We start from the raw sequence: 20,499 nt of genomic DNA, 5'->3' as shown, positions 1-20,499 counted from the left end.
CTGTTCCAGGTCACAATCAGATGAGCCCAGACACTGTAAGTAGAGTTTAGAGGATCATGTGAGCACACAAGGATTTTAAGTCCATCACACTAAATAATGAGAAGATCTGGTTCTCTGTTTATTATTTTCCATTTCTACTCTATTGTATCAAAAATCAAGAATGTCAATCAGAGGTAGATTTTTAAAAATATTTAAACTTTTCATCAATGGTTAAGAAGTCTTGACCTAGAGCAGATGCAGGAATGGGTTGTTATCTCAGCAATTTGGTCAAGACTGTGCCCACAGGGCGGGGGGAAAAAACCATACAGCTCCTGTGAAGAAGGAGCAAAGTCTGATGAATTCCACTGTGAGAGACACTTCCAGAAGAAGGTGCCTTAAGCACAAGTCAGGAAAGACAGTGAAATACGTAAGTCAGATGGTGAAGGGTAAACTTAGCCCAGGCTGGACCATTAATAATGGAACCATATTAGGGGGTTGGTGGATCAGCTGTACAGATGGCTGCACCCTGGAAATAGTTGCTGGATCTTGAGCCCATGTCCATGTTTTGTTTCAGTGTAAGCATCACCTTGCCAATCTTCTGTATGGACCATTAACTGCAGTAACTAACTGACATCCTTTGTTTTCTAGATTTATACGCTGCCTGCCATAATTAGCAAGAAAGAAGAAAGTAAGTTCTTTTTCTGCTCTTCCTTTAAAGGTTTTGCATGAACACTTCTTAGATTTCGACTTAACTATGATTTTTAAAGGAATAGAAACTTAATCAGAAATAAGCTTTTCTACATTCTGACTTGCCCTGCAGAGTGAGCCACAAATAAAACCAGTTACATTTCCTGAGAGAGAAATGAGAAAGCCTCAGAAAGAGCATGTGGGATCTGAATCTTCTGACCCTTGCTGTTGTCTTTCCCCTTTGGCTTGGTCCTTCCTCAGACACAACCAGAGGGAAAACTCTTAACTTCTGATTCCACTGGGAATCGTGGAAACAAAACCATAAGAACTTGAGTGGCCCTACACAAGGCTGTAGCAGAGGTGTCCAGAGCACATGCCGCAGAGTAAAAGGTGTGCTGTGCTGTGCTTGTGGGGCCGGCAGAGCTTCCACAGCCTGAGCAAGGAGTGCCTTGCTTTGCAATCACACTGGATTCAATACTTCCCTCCATGTTATAAATGAAGCTGTGTAATTCATTAGAAAAGCAAAGTTAGATCATTCTTAAGACAAAGCTCCATAGCTCCATGTGAAAAACAAAACAACAGAAACACACAAAAAACTGGTCCAGGATATTGAATCTGTAAATCCTGGTGTGGTTATATGACATACTGCATTCTCTTGAGATGATAAGATGCTGTTGATTAATTCATTTTAAGGTTCAGGGTAGTAGCTGTCATCCATATTAAACAGATGCTGTCCAGTTAAAATGAGAATGAAACTCTTCTTCAAACAGATCCATTGGGACAGAACCTCACTCATAGTTTTTCATAACTTTGCCATCTGAACATATTTTTCAGGAAAACAGGTTATATTTCTTGATATACTGTCCTGTCTCAACATCTTCATCTCTTTAATAAAGAAAAGTTCAATTCATGTGTTCTGGGTTTTCTCTGGTGCTGTCTTGAGCCATGTCTTTTCTCAGATGACATAGTTTCTGTGGTAGCTTTCTAGCAGGCCCTTTGCCCCTGGATCTAGATGGAGTAGCAATTCTGAAAACAGAGGTATTTCATTCACATCCTCCTCTCTACCCTGTTCTGTATTATTATATTTTTTCCTATTTATATCTATTTATTCCTGGGATAGATAAAAGGGGTCCATTTCAATAGATGTTTCTGCTAGCTACAGTCACATCTTAGCTGTGTGGGGTATATAATCTTAGTTTCTGAATAGCTTTAACATTTGACCATTGTCTGGATGATTTTTTTCCATGTATGCCTTAGGATGTAATCTTCCTAGTATGAAACAGTTTCTCTTCATATTCTAAACAGTTGCCCTCTGTGAACACTATCACTAGAACTCCCCAGGTGTCTAAGTAAATTGGTCCATCATTACATCCTCCCATGAGAACAGAACTATGTTTGATCAAAGGTCAAAGTTTTATTCCCATTGAAAGGAGTTCTAGCTCACATGAATTGCATGGGTCTAACAGGCAAAGAGGTATCGAATTCTCCCCAGGTACCTGCCTGAGGGGAATTCTCCCAGAGTTCCAGAAGAGATGCTACTAGTGGTGATGTTGAATGAATCTAAGTACACAGATCTTTAGTTCATTCATTTTATTCTTCTAAGTCCAAAAATCCACCCAGCTGTGGAGGTACCCCTGAGTGTATATATACACTTACAAGCAGCAATTCTTTGACAATGCAATCTGAGGCTTTCAGGGTCTAAAAGAGAGGTGATAAGATGTACACAAAGAGCAGTGATTATCACTTTCATTTACAATCCAAAAAGGGAGTGATTAAAGGAGGTGGGGTCAACCAAGGGCTAAAATTGATAAAGAGATCTAAAAAGGGAGTTAATGTGCTCAAACTGTATTCTTAGAAGTGGTTAGGTAAAATATTAGGAATTTATAAGTCACTATAAGTCATGAGTAAAACAAAACTACCTTTATTTCCTTTGGCACTATGTCTGTCTCAGCTTATCTCAGCTGTGCTGTTTTCTGAGGCGGGGAGGGTAGCTAGGTAGCCTGTGTCACAGCTTGATGCACCTGATATGTAAAAGCCCTTTTGTTCAGAGTTTATTGTTAAAAGGGGAATCCTTTAGAACTAGGGATATCACTTGGGCTATGGAAGAAAGGAGGGTTTAATCTTAATTTGCATGAGAAACAAAGCTTTGTGCCCAACACCCTCCTGGCCTTGGCAGTTGTCTCAGTATGGATATTTACCTTATTTCAGGACACTAGCAGGTAGTCTGAATGCTTATCTATCTGAAGTCTGTCCTTGGATGTTTGAGAAGTATCTCAGATAAAATGGTTTGTCCAGAGATGGCCCTGGCCGGATACTTGCTAAAGGAGAAATTACATTACAGAGCTAATTACAGAAAGGCAGACTTCTGAGTCTAATGCTAAAAAAGTAACAAAGGCCTGAAAAAAAGAGGTCTTGACTGTGCGACTGTTGTCTACACAGTTGGGGGATGTTATCCAAATACCAATATTCCCATATCCAAATAGTATATGGGAAATTGTGCTCAATGAGTGATCAACCACACTGTTAGAAGTTCTTGAGAAAAAAATCAAATGGGAAAGCTACAACAGCACACAAGAGATTCACTGCAGGAAACAGCTAATACATTCAAAAGCCAGTATCACCAAGACTCCTTAGTTTTGGCTTTGTCCGCTGGAAGAGTTCTTGACTCTTCCAGATGCTATTGCCATTGTCAGCTGAATTACTACTTCATATATCTGCAGCTCACAGCGGGGGTGGGGGGGGTAGGGGGGGTGGGGGTGGAGCCCGCAACTCTTTATCCTTCAGGAAGATGAGAAAGGTCCTGGGGGCATCCTGAGTACCAACAAATGTACTCACATCTTTTTCCCTCTGAAAACTCATATAGTATGATGTTGTATATCTGTATCTTTTTAATTGGAAATGCCAGATTAGAAATGTAAATGGATGATGAAAGACAAGCATTGCTTTGTCCTAGAAGCCCTGCAGAGGTACAGTAAGACCACCAAGGTTACATCGGGAAGGATCTGGGGTGTTTTGAAACAGGAAGAAATTGAAAGAACAAGGACTTTTGCTTTGTTAGCTGCAGAAGGCTGTTCTTTTCCCCCATTGCTGTTGGAATATCTGTTAAGATTAATAGCTTTTGTACTGCTAAACAGTCTCATGGAAACTTCAGTTGGATTTCAATAAAAGCTTTAACCTTGAACAGTTTCCAACACAGAGAAAATGCTTACATTTAACTTTTAATTGAATAAATTAGCTTTATTAAGTTAGTCTGTTTTCAGGCCAAATGGCGTTAGTACTACAGGGTTTCAATGCCTGGGAATTTGGTGACAGTTTGATTCTGAATACTCCTCTGGTTTTCTCTAAAGCAGGGAAAAGTAAGGGTGGGGCACAGGGTGGGTCTTGGGGAGAGTTCACAGATTGTGGGAGAAGTGGGAGTGAGGCACAGGGAGGTCTCAGTGGAGAAGCCACCAAAGAAGGTGCTCACTCAGACATGGCGGAGAAACCACCAAAGAAGGTGCTCACTCAGACATGGTGGAGAAGGGGAGAAAACAAAGTGTTGCTCAACTTAGTTGCCTGTTCTGAAGAAGATGTAGCATCCATCTGAACTCCATGTTTCTACCATGTAGGATGAGTTCCCTTTCTTTCTACCCTACACCAAGAATACTTTGTCTTTCATGGAAGGAGAGTTATGAGAAACACTATCGGTGTGTCTAAGTGTGGATACCCACATGCCACAGCACAGTGTGGAGGTCAGAGTACAGCCTTGGTGTTGGTCTCACTTTCTGCTTTAATAGCAGAAGGCCTCCTGTTTGTAGCCAAGCACACCAGGCTACCAGGCTTCTAGGAGATTTCCTTTCTGTGACTTCCATCTTACTGTTGAATGCTATGGTTACAGGTGCATGCTACCAAGTCTAACCCCATGTAGGTTCCACACTTCAAACTTGTATGGCAGTGCTTTGCTTGCTTCTGGATCTCCAGCTCATGCACTCCCTTTTTAATGGTATCTTTTTACTTATTAATAAACCTTTCCACAGCTGTCTCTTGTGAAATTAAGGAGTAAATGGTTTTTATTTTTTTAGCTATTAAAAACAACAACACTGCTTTAGTTGAATTTTCCTTGGCACAAATGAAAGCAATATAATAACCCTCTCATGGCTTTAGAAAATAGCTCATTTTTCATCACATGAATTTCTTAAAAATTAACGCTTCCTGACTGTCAATGTAACTATATCTTACATCAAGTCAAGGAGGCAAACTATGTAAACCACACCACAGCAGAGAGTGCTGGGCACTCTAGTGGAGGCATTGTTGTACAGAACTTGGTGAATATTAACTGACAGGATGATTCTGACAGGACTTATTTTTCTCCTTAAGGATACTAATTTTGTTGAGTTGAATATATTTCTTGAGTCTGTGTTGCCACAGCAAAAATTGCTTAAATTACACATAATTAAGTAAGCCCTGGACAGGTCTCCGTGTGATGAAAGCTGATCCTCAGATCTCAGAAGGCTTGCTGCGTCAAAGGATCTTGCATGTCCACACAGGTCCTCCATGGTTTGCTTCTACTCTGAAACTCAAGTTCACAGAGTAGCCTCCTTTTGTATCATGCTTATCTTACGCCAGTGACAAGAGAAAATGGCAAATCTTGATCTTGGTCTGCTGGGAAGTAACATAGGATCATTTCCATTCCCTCTCATTGATCACATGACCATAACCAATCTTCTGTCTTCCTTTGTGAAGAACAAGGCAGTGAATATATGTAGAGAGCAGCCACAGTGTGCATGGTCTGTTCAGCTCAGTGACACATTGCATTTGATCAATGTGATTTACTAAAGTATAATAAACCCATAGGGACATTTCTTAATGTCCAATTTATCTTTTCAGCAACCTCCTAGTTTCATGAGGCTTTATCACTGTATACTCAAACTATGTCTGTTTAAAGAAACAAGCCATTGCTCTGGCCCCCAATTTTTTTTTTTTAATATGAAGTAATATGATATGCCTTTTTGAAAAATAGCACTACTGGTTGACAGTCCTTCAAGCAATTGCTGCTTCAGACCTACCCAAAGAATAAAGAGGGCTTGGTCCATGAAGAACCTGTACACACACATATACATAGTGGGTTACATTATACTACAGTCAATGACAGGCGAGAACACAGAGCCAACACCCCACAGCACCTACTCTATTTAAAACACTATGTGTAGCTTTCCAAATTACTTTAACTCATTCTTTAGTAGTCCTATAAGGAAGAGATTGCTATGTTTAGTTTTTAAAAGAGAAAACAGAGAGATAAAACCAAGCCAAGTAACAAACATTTTCATCTCTTTTTCTATTTTTATGTACATGTGATATATGGGCAACTGTCTGAGTGTTTTTTCGTGTGAATGCTCGTGCACTTTTGTGCCAATGGTGGGGCCTAAGGCTGATGTCTGGAAGCATCCTCCATTGCTCTTCCACATATTTCACTGAGTCAGGGTCTCTTGGTCAAATCTAGAGCTTACCTCTATGGCAAGTCTCACTAACCAGCTTAGTCTGGGGATCCTTTGTGTCAACCATGTGCGGTTGCAATTACAGGTGGGCCACAAGGTCCATCCAGTGTTTTTTCTTTTTTTCTTTTGCCTTCTGTGGATCTGAACTACAGTTGTTATGCTTACATGGCAAACACTGTAACTGCTGAGTCAACTCCCCAACTCCTAGTAACATGAGTAACGTAAGTTTGATGTGGAAGAATAAGCATCACCTCTTCATCTGCTTAGAAACTGGTTTTCTTAAGCTGTCTTCTGTTTTCTGTCTATAACACTGACTCAAGAGGTGGGTGCTTGTTGTTCTTTTGTTTACGTCTCCCTGGGCTCTCTTGTTTCTGTTTTGTCTTGTTGTTGCTGCTAGTTTCTGCTCTAACACAGTCTCACTATGTAACCCAAGAAGGCCTTAAACTCTATATACTCCACCCTCAGCCTCTTCAGTGCTGGGATGACAGGCGTGTCTACTGAGTGCCACTTCTCACATTTTATAGGTAGAGAGTCTCATTCATAAAAGTCAGTGGACATGCTCCAGGTCATAATGGATCATACCAGAGCTTAGAGGAACCTATGGATTTTCCTGACTCCAGTCAATGCTGAGTATCATCTCAGCTACTTGGAACCAGCTCTTTGAGGCAAAGTGCACATAGTCAAACATGATGAACAAATTCCTGGTTGTTTTCTCCACACCCTGAACTGATTAATAATCGTGCATTAACCTGTGGGGAGAAAGCCAAGAGCAGGATCTATGGAATAGTTCAGGAGCCAGAGATTGACCTTGTAAACTTTTGCTCTACATGAGGTACCTGCTCTCAGTGTATTAGAATAGACCAGGGCATTGTTTCCAACTATCTCAGTCTGTCTTTGAGAGATAGCCTGCCTATTGTTTATTTTACTCCAAATGAATAAGTAAAAAATAATTCTATTTTACATGATACCTTTCTCTTCATTCTATGTGTTAGAGGACAGTCTTATTGAAGATACTTTCTGCCTCTTTCTCAGTTTTATTGACAAGCTGAACAATGTACTCAATTACCCAACCTTTAAAAATAACCATCATTTTAGAATTGGGAGGTTTTTAATTTTGTTGGTCTGAATTATTCTCATTCATTAGTATTTTGGCATATTGAAAAAATGCATATCTACCACATGATAGAAATTATTACAATGTAAAGACTTCTCAAGTGTTTCCTCTGGGTGTTACTTGGCTCCCCCCCCCCCCAGACATGGTTTCTCTGTGTAGCTTTGTGCCTTTCCTGGAACTTACTTGGTAGCCCAGGCTGGCCTCGAACTCACAGAGATCTGCCTGGCTCTGCCTCCCGAGGTTACTTGGTTTTTTAAAATGTTTTCCTTTATATAATTAATCTAATTTGATTTTAACCCCACAGCTTAAAAACTAAAGCAAATTTACTTATTACATTATTGATTGAGTAAGTGGGGTAAGCGAGCGGGTGTTGGGTGGCTGTATATTGATGGATATGTGTGCCATAGCACTTGTGTGGAGATCAGTGGACAACTTACAAGAGTTGATTCTCTGTTTCTTCCTTGTGGGTCTCAGGGATCAAATTCAAGTCAAAATGTTCAGCAACGCCTTTACACACTGAACCACCTCACCAGCCCTAAGGCGAATTTGAAGAAAGTTTAGCAAAGAATGAAAATTGTGTTATTTTCTACTCCGGGACCAGAAATGGGGGAGCTGCTAGTACATGGATTGGGTGTGTTTGAGTTATTCTGAATGCCAATCATGTACTTAAAAGAACACTGGTTTAAACCGAGCATTAGACATCACAGCAAGAGGAGTGGAGTTCCGGTGAGCTGATGAATTGTGTTAAGAGGCTCAGGATGTTGCTGTGGTCACATGGGAAAGAATGACTACACAAAAAGGCTTTACTATTACTTTCCACTCACCATAAGAATTATCGGGGGTGGGGGTGGGGTCCTGAACACAGCAGAGCCATCTGTACTGTGAGTCTATTTACAGTGTAGAGTGCTCTGTGCTCCCTAGCATGCAGCTTGATGACGTGCGTGTGAGTGTGAGTCTCCCTGCTGTATTCCGGTATCTGATGAATGCAGTGGTAAAGACCAGAAGGCACAGAGATGACCCAGCTGAAGGGGAAAGGCGAGCTGTACATGGGATCTTAATTAGACTGTCTCTCACTTGCAGTGTACTTAAATGAAGCTGGGTTCAACTTCGTGAGAAAATGCATTCAAGCTGTGGAAACAAGAGGTGAGTGTGCAGACGGTGCATGATTAATCCCACAGGTCTCACTCCTGCACTCTGAACCTTTCACTTAAAAAGGAAAGTGAGCATCAGGCCATGAACACAAAAATAATTTTGAGTATGATATAAGTTCAAACTATGTGAATATATAGCTAGGTATAATTTCAACTGATTATACTCTTTCTTTTCAAAGATTTATTTATTTATTTATATGTATATGTGAGTGTCTATATGTATGTATGTGTACTGTGTGCATGCGTGGTGCCTGAAGGGGCAAGAAGAGGACATCAAATTCCCTGAAACTGAAGTTACAGATGGGTAAGAGCCACTCTGTGGGTGCTGGGAACCAAACCTGGTTCTTGCAGGAACAACTAGTGCTCTTAACTGAGCCTTTTCTCCAACCCTATACTATTTCTTTATGGCTTTTTCAAATATCTTCCCCTGTTTGCTTCTTTCTGAAAGGCACAATACTATTTATCACTTCAAGTTCTTTCTTTTTTTATTTAAGAAAATTGTTTTATTCATTTTACATGCCAACCACAGATCCCCTCTCATCCCTCCTCCCGTTTCCTGCATCCTTCTCCCCCAACCCCCAACCCCTCCTCTGAAAGGGTAAGGTCTCCCATGGAGAGTCAGCAAAGTCTGATTCAAGTTCTTTCACACACTAGAGGGGAGATGTTAGGAAGACTGCATTCATCATCCATCAGCCTTGCACTCTCTTCCTTTGTGGTTTGAATAGCTGTTCTGTTCTTAGCATCCTTCAGCTTTCCCATGGGAATGAGTCATGACCTGTGGAGACTGCCTCCAGGTAGAGGCTGCATACTTTCTCTTTCTGAGACTCTTACTTAAAGCAGAAGTCCTGTTGTGCTTCAGAGTTCTTTGAACTTGTATTCAGAATTTTCCCATACTTGCGAGTTTTAAGGAGTGAAGCAGAAACCTTGGATTCTCAATCTGACTCCCTGCCTTTGAAATGAAGATGCAGGTGACATCGAACCACTGAATGCAAAGGACTCTGACTCTGAAGAAACAGAAATATTGTCTTCTATCTTTGATGCACTTTTATATTCAAAGAGTAGTAAGTAGGCAGGGTGACTTTAGGCCTTTGAAGATCTCAAAAGACTTTTAAACCGCTGTTTAGTGCCTGCTCTGAGAAATCTGTGGTGGGTGGGTGTTTCCAGGGTCAGATGGCTAAGATTCCTTGGCAAAACTGGGCAAGTAGCTGTCAGGTTCTGCATGGACACGTGCCTGGGATTTTTAGATCTGTGCTTGAGAAGTCCCTTCAGCCACATTCACTTGTTATTTCCTCCCTCAGGTATCACCATTTTAGGCCTGTACCGAATAGGAGGTGTGAACTCCAAGGTCCAGAAACTTATGAACACCACATTTTGTAAGTTTTAGATGAAAGAAGGGTGCCATTGATTTGGGATATTTGTACAGGTAACCCAACATACAGGTTTCCCTGAGATATAGACAATTTGTTGTTGTCTTTGTTAATTTTTATATCATATTGAAAGTTAACTTCTAAAAGTTGTTTTGGAATAGATGGGTACTGCCATCTGAACACAAGACCTTGGATGTAAGAGCCCACATTTTCCCACTCTGCTAAACCATTAGTCCCTTTGTTCAGTCTTCAGTGTTGAGCTGTAACAGATGAGGTGGCATGTTTGTGAGGTTGGACCCTTTCAAGTGCCTTTTGTTAGCTAGTGTTGCAGGAATATTGCATGAGTGTATAGATGCCCTCTAAAGTTCTAGACTTTCCTGGCTTAGAATCCCAGCTCCACCACTTAAAAGCCTTCTATGATCTTGGAGTTTGCTTAGCTTCTCTGTCTCTGCCTCCTCCATTTTAATCTCAGGGTTCTTCAGATACATTAATGCTGGCCCATGCCAAGCACTTAGAAGCATGCCCCTGTTCTTTCAGCCGTTAGAAAGAAATTGATTTGACAGCAATACTACCTTTCTTACCTTTGAGGGCAAGAAACAGAGTGAGCTTCCAACCAGATCACAAAGGCAGCCTTCCTAAAATGAACTTTAACAGAGTCATAAGATGCAAATGGCCCTCCCTTTGACCTACTTGAGTTGGTATGCATTCTCATCATGGCATAGGTAATATTTTGAATTATATTTGAAACATTTCAAATTTTATTCTTTCCAGCTCCCAAGTCCCCTCCTGATATGGACATTGATATTGAACTATGGGACAATAAGACTATAACTAGTGGGCTGAAAAACTACCTCAGGTGAGGAGCTTTTAGTACCGGGGATTCTGGCCATGACTGCTCTCCTCTTCTTGGGAAGTATCTACCTGTTGCATGGAATCCATGTGCATGGGGTTCACTCCTCAGGTCACAGCCTTTACCTAAAGGAAGCAACGCTGGTGACAGGTACACATGCTGGAACTCATACTTTCTTTTTCCAATATTAACTTTAAAAGCTGCAATATTTTATGAATCCTGAGTTAGTCTTTTTGTTTCCTTATATATGTGGGGCTTTGTGTATGTTTTTAAATATATTGAAATGTTTTTTTTAAATTATAACACCATGTTTTTTGTTTTGTTTGTTTTTGTTTTTGAGACAGCAGGGTCTCATGTATCCACAGACAGTCCTTCGACTCACTACTTGGCTGAGAATGGCCATGAACTTCTGGTCCACCTGTCTCTACCTTATGAGTGCTAGTACTACATGTGTGCACTATCATTACTGGGTTATGTGGTGCCAGGGACCCATTCAGGGTGTTGTCTGTGCTGGACAATCACTCTACTGTTGTGGGATATTTTGATCATACTCTGACACTTCTGAGACTGCCAGTAAAGTTTATTTTGAATCAGAGGGTAGAGTAAGCTAGTAGTAGGGTAGGCTTAGAAAGATTCTTGTCCCTTTTGGATTGGGGAAGGAGAGAGAGAGAGGAGGTCACTGGTCACTTCTCTACTGTTTCTCTGATCAATAGGGTTCTTAGCTGATATTTGACTCCTGAGTTTTCTTTTTTGATAAAGAATAATTAGATAAACACTTCCTCTGGTACCCAGTGTGGGCCGCCATTTGCAGCAAGCTTTCTGATTGGACTGTCTTTGAATTGCCAACCTATAAATAATCACAAAGAGACTTCTTATTAATTGTGAAAGCTTGGTCTTAGCTTAGGCTTGTTCTCAACTAGCTCTTATAACTTAAATTAATCTGCTTCTATTAATCTACATTCTACTATGAGGCTTTTTTTTTTTTTTTTTATAAACCTCTTCTCCATTTCTGTACATCTGACTTATTCCAAGTCTGATGGGAAAATCCTTGCCGCTTTTCTCAGAGTTCTCTCTCTTTTTTTTTCTCTCTCTCTCTGTCTCTGGAAACCCTGCCTATTCTCTCCTCCCTAGCTATTGGCCATTCAGCTCTTTATTAAACCAATCACAGCAAGACATCTTCATACAATGTAAACAAATATTCTGCAGTACTCTACCAACTGAGCTACATCCTCAATGTAGCATCCCTTTTCACACAGTTGTGGCAAGAGTGCTCAAGGGCAGTGGATCTGTCCAGATCCCCCTTCCAGGACCTAACAGACCAATTATTTTGTTAGTCATTGCTTCACCTTTAGTTGTCAAAAAACAATCACTGTTTTTAAAGAAGACCTAGAAATGTAGAGTGACAAGTTTCGATAGCTCTTGATGTTCTCTGCTTCTCTGTTGTAGGTGCCTTGCAGAGCCCCTGATGACTTACAGATTGCACAAGGATTTCATTATTGCTGTCAGTAAGTGTGCTTGCACCAAAATCATATGATTGATGGGGTTTTAGCGTCTGTTACTTACACATGCAATTTTAAATCTCCTCAACATTCTTTCACATGTTGCTTAAAAATTTTGCCAATATGATATTTAATAGCTTGCACTATCATTTGCAAGCCAATAAAAATTACATAGTAAACTAAATATTTTGTCCTTTAATAAGATAAACTCTGACTACTATCTCTATCCCCCTGAAACCCATTGTTATTGAGGTGACAGTCTGATGTGATTATAAAAAGCTGTGAGAATTTCTGATTTCTTATTTGAGTGACTAAACATATTTATATGACAGAAAACTTTAAAAATTTTATTTATGTGGATATGCCATCATGAATTTATGTGTACCATATGCATTCCTTTGAAGTCCAGAGGGCATTGAATCCTTTGGAACTGCAGTTACAGGCAGTTGTGTACTTTCTGATGTGGGTGCTGGTAACTAGAGCCAGGTCCTCTGCAAGAGCAGTAAGTGTGATTAATCAGTGAACCATCTTTCCAGCCCCATGACAGCAACTGTCATAAACATGTCACAAATGGTGTATGTCACCATTCACACTTGCATACTATATTCCTAAACCTGGAAAAACAGTCAGATTTATGAGCCAGTACAAATTCTTCTGTTACCTCCCTTACCCATGATGTTTCTTGTTATACTCACAGATTCACATCGTTTATTTATGTCATTGGCTGCCTTAATGCTAATTAGTGGATTTAATTGGAAAATTGGATGCTGGAGGCTGGAATACTGTAATAACATGACCTGAGAAGTTAATAATATATACTTTACAGCTATTGGAACCAGAGTGCCAGCTTGGTGTCTGATCCATCAACATAATGTGAATTATAGTGACCTACACATGTAACAACCAGTCGGCATTTCATTGTTGGAAGTATGTAGGGTGTGACCATAATTGAAGAGTATTAGTTATTCTTCACAGTCCAAGAAACAAACAAACAAACAAACAAACAAAACCAGCTGCCTTCATTTATTTCCAGACATTGAAATGCCCCAGAAGTGTTGTCTGCCAAAGAAAGTGTCAGGTAACATGCCTGACCTGGTTTTAAGTTCAGCCTTCATAGCTGACCACAGACTGACATCACACCTTTCTAAGTTTTCTCCGGAAATCCCTCTGTTCAACATGGTCTTCCTATGAGCCCATCTTTGCAAGGTGAATAGGGTGCAAGGAATATTAGCTCATTTTGTTGATGAGCCAGTCAGGACCTAGAGTGAGTAAATGACCTGTCCAAGACACTAGTGTACAGTAAGAGCCAGGACTATAAGCTAGGTGTTTGTTGTTGATATTCAACAAACCTTCATTTTGGACTCAATCTAGAGATTTGGCTTTGTTTCAAGTGTCATTTGAGCCACTGTCTAAAACTGTGATGGTATAAGCTTTGGTACGTGGTTTTCTTTACTTCCATCTTTGGAAATCATTATTGAGTATGGTCTCAGGCAAGGATTTACTCAGTGTTAAGTTGGGTTGTTGAATGGATATAGACTAATTAGTGTCAAGTTTCTCTTAACCAGTTTCAGTAAAAAGGGAAACATTACTGGAACCCTAGGATACAGTAGAGAATTCACTGGAAGAGAGAATTAGGCTGCATCAAGGAACTGAGAAGCTGTACAATGATATTTTTCTTTTCATATTTTTTTATTTGGTTATTGGGTTGGATGGCCGGGTTGGTAAATGGGGATTTGTTGTTTCTGAGACAGGGCTAATGCTGTAGCAACCTGATCTAGTAGCCCATTCTGGCCTTGAACTTGTAGCCATTTTCCTGCTCCTAGCTCTTGAAGGTTAGGATTACAGGTTCCACTCTTCATCGCTTGATGAGGAGTCTGTCTGTTCATTGTATTTATAGCCCATTTTTTCCCTATCCAATCACCCTGGCCCTTGTCCTAAATAATCTTATCTTCATATGTGTATGGCATCTCTGAACTATCCCGGAGCTAGGTTCCATCTCCACACATGTGTGTCTAGGTGATGTGGCAATGTAGCATAAAGAGGTAACAAAAGGCCTTGAAATACTGGGCTCTTATGCCCAAACTTGTTACTGACAATGGGGGATGTCATCTCCTTCTGAAGTATTACAGGCAGGTTGCACCTAAGCCTTAGTCTGGCAGGACTGGACTTGCTGAGTGATGTCTCCAATTTCAGATTTCTAAATGTCACTGTGAGTTCACTGTCTTCTGTTTGCATAATGCCAATGCTTCAGAAAGGTCACACTGAATTTTTCCTTTGACTGCGAACTGAGGAGAAGAATGCTGGCTCCCTCTGGTTACATAGGGTTAGGGCTCTAGCATGTTTCTCTGTAGGAATGTGAATTATACTGATTAACACACTGGGCAGTCTACACCAATATCTACAACTCACATTTTCCATGTATGAATGTACGTACATGTGTACCACATTCCTGACAGTCTTATCTCTGGTTGCAAAACTCAAGCAGGCAATGACTTAGACCAGAGCAATATAGTTCAGTGATGAGGAACAAGTTGCAAAACCATGCAGTTTGGTTTTTCTACTTCCTAACTTTAAAGCCATGGACAAGCTCAATCAACATTTCTTAGCCTAAAAGATGTGGTTAATAAGTTGTTATTATTATGAAGCAGCACTGTAAGGCGTGAATGGTAGGATTGCATATGATGTTCACATGACTAATGTTTACATTATAAGTTTGAATACAATTATATCTGTAACCATTTTTACATAACAGAGTCAGATGACCAAAACTACAGGGTGGAGGCCGTCCATGCACTGGTGCACAAATTGCCGGAGAAAAACAGAGAGATGCTGGACATCTTGATAAAACACTTGCTCAAGTAATTCTGTGACTCATCTTGTTCGTTTAATGACTTTCCAGTCTTAAGATAAGCTCATTCATGTCTTTTTAAAGTAGGCAATGGTGTTATGTGCTTGCTCTTGTAACCCTTGAGTGAGCATTAGAAAATGGTGTGCAGTTTGATTTTAAAGATATGTGTTTGTCTATGTGTCATATGTTTGCAATATGCAGATATTTGTATCCTCCATGACTGTTAAACTAGTGATAAAGACTTGGAAATGTCTGAAGGAGTGTATGGTGTTTTATAGTATTTCCGGGTCTTTTAAGTGTGTTACAGTGGTGAGTTTGAAGACTAGTACTAGATGCTACTAAGGTCAACAGGTTTCCTCAGATGACACTGACACTGCAGATTACTCCTTGGGTTTCACAATTTTCTCAAAGATTTTCTTCTGACTTTGGTGTTAATTCATACATGTATTTTAAATTTCATATAGATCAGTAGCTAAATAGGTCGGTAGGTAAGTGATTTGATGGTCAAATCAAATGATGATAGATAGATAGATAGATAGATACATACATACATACATACATACATACATGATAGATAGATAGATACGTACATATATAAATACATAGATGATTGATACATACATACATACATACATACATACATACATATATAGATGATAGATAGACAGACAGACAGATGGTAGATAAGTAGGTAGATAGATAGATAGGTAGATAGATGGTAGGTAGATAATAGATAGATAGGGAGATAGATAGATAGATAGATAGATAGACAGACAGACAGACAGATGATAGATGGTAGGTAGGTAAGTAGGTAGATAGATAGATGGTAGGTAGGTAGGTAGATAGATAGATAGATAGATAGACAGACAGACAGACAGGCAGACAGATGATAGATGGTAAGTAGGTAAGTAGGTAGATAGATAGATAGATAGACAGGCAGACAGATGATAGATGGTAAGTAGGTAGATAGATAGATAGATAGATAGATAGATAGGTAGATAGATAGATAGATAGGTAGGTAGATAGGTAGGTAGGTAGATAGATAGATAGATAGACAGACAGACAGACAGACAGATGATAGATGGTAGGTAGGTAAGTAGGTAGATAGATAGATAGATAGGTAGATAGATAGATAGGTAGATAGATAGATAGATAGATAGGTAGACAGTAGATGGTAGGTAGGTAGGTAAATAGATAGACAGACAGACAGACAGACAGATGATAGATGGTAGGTAGGTAAGTAGGTAGATAGATAGATAGATAGATAGATAGGTAGATAGATAGATAGGTAGGTAGGTAGGTAGGCAGATGATAGATGGTAGGTAGGTAGATAGATAGATAGATAGGTAGGTAGACAGATGATAGATGGTAGGTAGGTAGGTAAACAGACAGACAGACAGACAGACAGATAGATGATAGACCACTTTTATTTGTGTGGTAGGATGACTGACTTGCTGTAGTGATGCAGTTCAGTATATAGAGCTGGTGTCACTCAGTGGTAGAGTAGGAACCCCACATTTGCTTGTTTTAGCTTCCTGAGTGTCTGGGATAATGGGGTTGTACCACCAGGCCTGGTTTCTTCTGAGTTCAATCCCCAGAATTTCCAAGTGAAGCGGAATTGTGTATGAAGCTGATTAAGAACTGGCCCAGAGTAATTTCTTTGGCTCCAAATACAGTGTCAGCTCACTTATTCTGTAATTGTCTGTTCTACAAGAAGTACAATACAGAAATACCAAACACTTGAATGTTTTTCTATGAACATTGCATCTAATTCAGGAAAAATAAACAAACAAAAAAACCAAGATTTATTCCCTCACTAATTTAGTGCTTATACTTATTAGCTTCATTTGTCCAGTGGTAGCATCTCATGTTTCTTCTTTAAATATTAAAAATAGGTATTTTCATTATGGGGGATGGTGTGTGCATGCCACACTACACCTGTGGGGTCAGAGGACAACTTTTAGGAACCCATTCCCTCCATCCACCTTGGGGCCCAGGAATTAAACTCAGGTCAGATTTTCCAAGCAGAAACTTTTTGCCCTCTGAGCCATTTCCCCAGCCCCATTAAATCTTTACTTGACATTGATTGACACAGCACATCATGTCTCACGATGATTCAATATGTATGTCTACATCATATGTAATGATTACATGCAGGTAATTATTCCCATCCCCTTAAGGACCTGTTATTTCCCTCTGTTTGGAGCCCATGGAAGAAGAAGAAGGGGAGAGGATCAACAAGAGATGCCAAAGTATAGTAGGAGGCAGGAGATAAGTCTGGTTCTACCACACAGAAATGTGGCCAGTACTGGGTATTAAGTGATTGTTTATCTTATAAATAATTGTCTTCCCTTTTGATACAGAATAGGCAATGCTGACCAGGGAAACAGGCCTTTAGTTAGTGGCATATGTAGCTTACAAGTTGTTGTTTTTTGTTTGTTTGTTTGTTTTTGGGTTTTTTGGGTTTTTTTTCAAGACAGGGTTTCTCTGTAGCTTTGGAGCCTATCCTGGAACTCACTTTGTAGACCAGGCTGGCCTCGAACTCACAGAGATCCACCTGCCTCTGCCTCCCGAGTGCTGAGATTACAGGTGTGCACCACCACCGCCCAGCTCTTTTTTTTTAAACACACCAAGTTTGATAGAAAAGAACGTTTCCTAGCTATTGGAAATTTATATTAAGAGTTTATGTCCTTTATTTTCAGAGTATCATTACACAGCCAACAAAATCTCATGACCATCTCGAATCTTGGCGTTATATTTGGCCCAACCCTGATGAGAGCACAGGAGGAAACTGTGGCCGCCATGATGAACATCAAGTTTCAGAACATAGTGGTTGAAATCCTGATCGAACACTATGAAAAGGTGTTCATACACTGCCAACTTTAAATTAAGGACCCTTGTACTGTCTGTGAGCTTTACTTTGTGATCTAAGATTCCTGAAAAATGCCCGTCTTGTCAGTTTCGTAAATTACTTCTCTATGGGGACTTTGATTCTCACTGTCGCCTATTTATTCTGTGTTTCAAGTCTGATGAGTAGCCTGACTCTCCATCAACTGTGACTTTCTGAAGTTTCCTTCTTTAGTGGATTGTACTCAGCTTACTGCTTTGATTCAGAAGACACTGCAACATTATTTGCGTTTTAATGTGATTCAGCCTTTTCTCTTTATCCCTCTGCAATTAGACTCTTATTTGTATAGTAACTCCAATATTCCAAATGAAAGAAAAAATGAGGTCAGATATGGTAGTACACACCTATAATCTCAGCCTTTGAGAATCAGAATCATGAAATTGAATTTGAAGTTCACTTGGGCCTCAAGTGTCTCAAAATGAGGGTGAGGGATAGTTAGAACGTAGAGTCTTGAATCATGAGGTTCTTCTAAAAGAGGTTTTCCTTAAAAGCTTAAGCTCTTAGAGTAACTATGAAGAAGGGAAGTTGTGGAAGTCGAGTTAGCCCATTATGCTTGATCTGGTTCTTCTGGGAGAATGACCCCATATTTCTCCCCAAAGTCCTTTCCTAGTGACCACACAATGATGTCCCTAGTCACTGGATAAAGTTGCAAGCTCACAGTCCTATAATATGTAGCCACATCTGAAGACCACTCATTCCACTTCCTCCAGCTAACCCCACCTCCTCACAGCCCAGAGTCCTCAGCATCTCAGGACTGATGCATTGCAAAGAGCTACTCTCCTGAAAGCCACAAGCTTACCCTTGGGTTACAATTTCCTGAAATGAAAGCAGAAAGGGAACACGGCAATAAGAAGAAGCCAAAGCCACAAGCTTGCCCTTGGGTTACAATTTCCTGAAATGAAATCAGAGAGGGAACACGGCAATAAGAAGAAGCCGAGTTTCTTGGTGTAGACACTTGCTCATGGTTGACAGGTTTCTTAAGTTCTCAGACTTCACCTTCACCATAAGCTGTGGGGAACAGCAAAGATGAAAACCCAGAGAAGCGGTTTTATTCAGTAGATGCAAAAGAAAGCAGTGATTACCACAGGGTAGCTGTTGCATCAAGCATCTCCTGCACTCCTGCACTTCTTTTCATAGCTGCTGCAGGTTCTACCATGTGGACGCACAGGATGGCTTCACTCTTTAGTGACCTCAATCAATTTTTTTCTTCTCTGTAGATTTTTCATACTGCTCCAGACCCAAACATTCCTCTTCCTCAGCCTCAGTCTCGGTCTGGATCCCGGAGGACTCGTGCCATCTGTCTGTCCACAGGCTCTCGGAAGCCCAGAGGGAGGTACACACCTTGCCTGGCAGAGCCTGATAGTAAGTGTGCCCCATTGTGGGGTGAGCCTGTCATTTGGTTTATCCTGCCCTCGCTTCTTTGGTAATTAGGAATAGGCAGATGTTCATGGGTGCTTTTTCCCCACACGCCTCTTCTAGCACTGATGCAATCCCCGACAGCTTCATGGCATGGCTCCTTAGACAAGCAAATTCATTTTTGCCACAGAGGGAAAAAGAGTGGTTTGTTCTTCTCTTTTTCTGGTGTGGTGATTAAGAACGCTGGGTGCTACTTGGAGCAGGTTTTGTCCTGTTGTTAGAGTGGCAGATAAGGGAGCTGGAGGATGCCACACTGAAAAGATATTTTCTGGCTCTCTCTCACATTATGTTCTTAAAGAATCAGCTCTTGGATGTCAGAGTGCCCCCAAAGAGAGGAAAGGAATGAAAAGAAAACCAGCAGCACACGTGAAATCATGACCTTCTTATCTGAGCCAAGCTCAAGCCAGGGTTGACCACAGCTTGAGCCCACGACAAACATGAAGCTGTGGCATTCTCACCTATGTGTTTTCCACCAGGCCCCAGTGCTTTCCCACCGTCCAGATTTAATAGAAAATGGTCAACAAAGAAAATGGTCTAGCAAATTTTGACTTAGGTATATTTTCAAGATTCAATGCGATTTCTCTGACTTTTGATGCTTTTGCTTTTAGAAACATTAAAAACTAAACCCAGTTAGGCAATCATGTTTTTCTTGTTTGATTTTTTTTTTCTTCCCTGCTAGGGTTTAAACCCAGGGTCTTGGGCTAGACACTCACTCCCCCTTGAGTTACACCCTAGTCCAACAGCCAGTTTCTTGTGTTACTATGTTCATAGTATGAAAAATGAAGAAAAAAAAAACTTCTTTCGAAAGCTGTCAGCAACTCATAATTTGCTGCTGAAATTCAAGTGCCTTTGAATAGACCTGGAGCCTGTGACTCAGAGCCAACTGTGATCAGAAAAATAAAAGAAGGCAAAAATATATCTAATAGAAATATGTCTCTTCTACTGATTTACACACACACACACACACACACACACACACACATTATCATCATCATCATCATCATCATCATCATGAAGGAAGCCTATTTCTCTTACTTCTGAGTCTTGTGTCACAGACTATTTTTGTCCAACTTCAAGTCAGTCCACAAATGTTCCATAAGAGTGGTTAGTTCACAGGGCTGTGTAAAAATCATTGTAGAGGATGTGGAAAATCACCACCATCAAGGTGAACTTTTAAGCCTTCCTCTAGTACTGAAGATAGTCCAC

General features: G+C 40.3%; 1 protein-coding gene across 2 annotated transcripts in view; it reads left to right on the top strand.

The window, feature by feature from the left end:
- Window positions 1-20,499, top strand: part of Arhgap42 (Rho GTPase activating protein 42) — a 234,821-nt gene that overhangs the window by 204,348 nt on the left and 9,974 nt on the right. The window contains exons 12-19 of one of the 2 annotated variants that reach the window (XM_036192656.1): window positions 628-667; window positions 8,335-8,397; window positions 9,704-9,778; window positions 10,544-10,628; window positions 12,069-12,127; window positions 14,874-14,979; window positions 17,672-17,831; window positions 19,095-19,239. In XM_036192656.1, coding sequence (XP_036048549.1) covers window positions 628-667; window positions 8,335-8,397; window positions 9,704-9,778; window positions 10,544-10,628; window positions 12,069-12,127; window positions 14,874-14,979; window positions 17,672-17,831; window positions 19,095-19,239 — 733 coding nt within the window. The remainder of the gene's footprint in view (window positions 1-627; window positions 668-8,334; window positions 8,398-9,703; window positions 9,779-10,543; window positions 10,629-12,068; window positions 12,128-14,873; window positions 14,980-17,671; window positions 17,832-19,094; window positions 19,240-20,499) is intronic. The other variant, XM_036192657.1, reaches the window with a different exon arrangement.

Source organism: Onychomys torridus, chromosome 7 (genome assembly GCF_903995425.1).
Source record: "Onychomys torridus chromosome 7, mOncTor1.1, whole genome shotgun sequence".
In the NCBI taxonomy this organism is placed as follows: domain Eukaryota; kingdom Metazoa; phylum Chordata; class Mammalia; order Rodentia; family Cricetidae; genus Onychomys; species Onychomys torridus.
The sequence above is the reverse complement of the archived record's forward strand: the minus strand, read 5'-3'. Positions and strand labels throughout refer to the sequence as shown.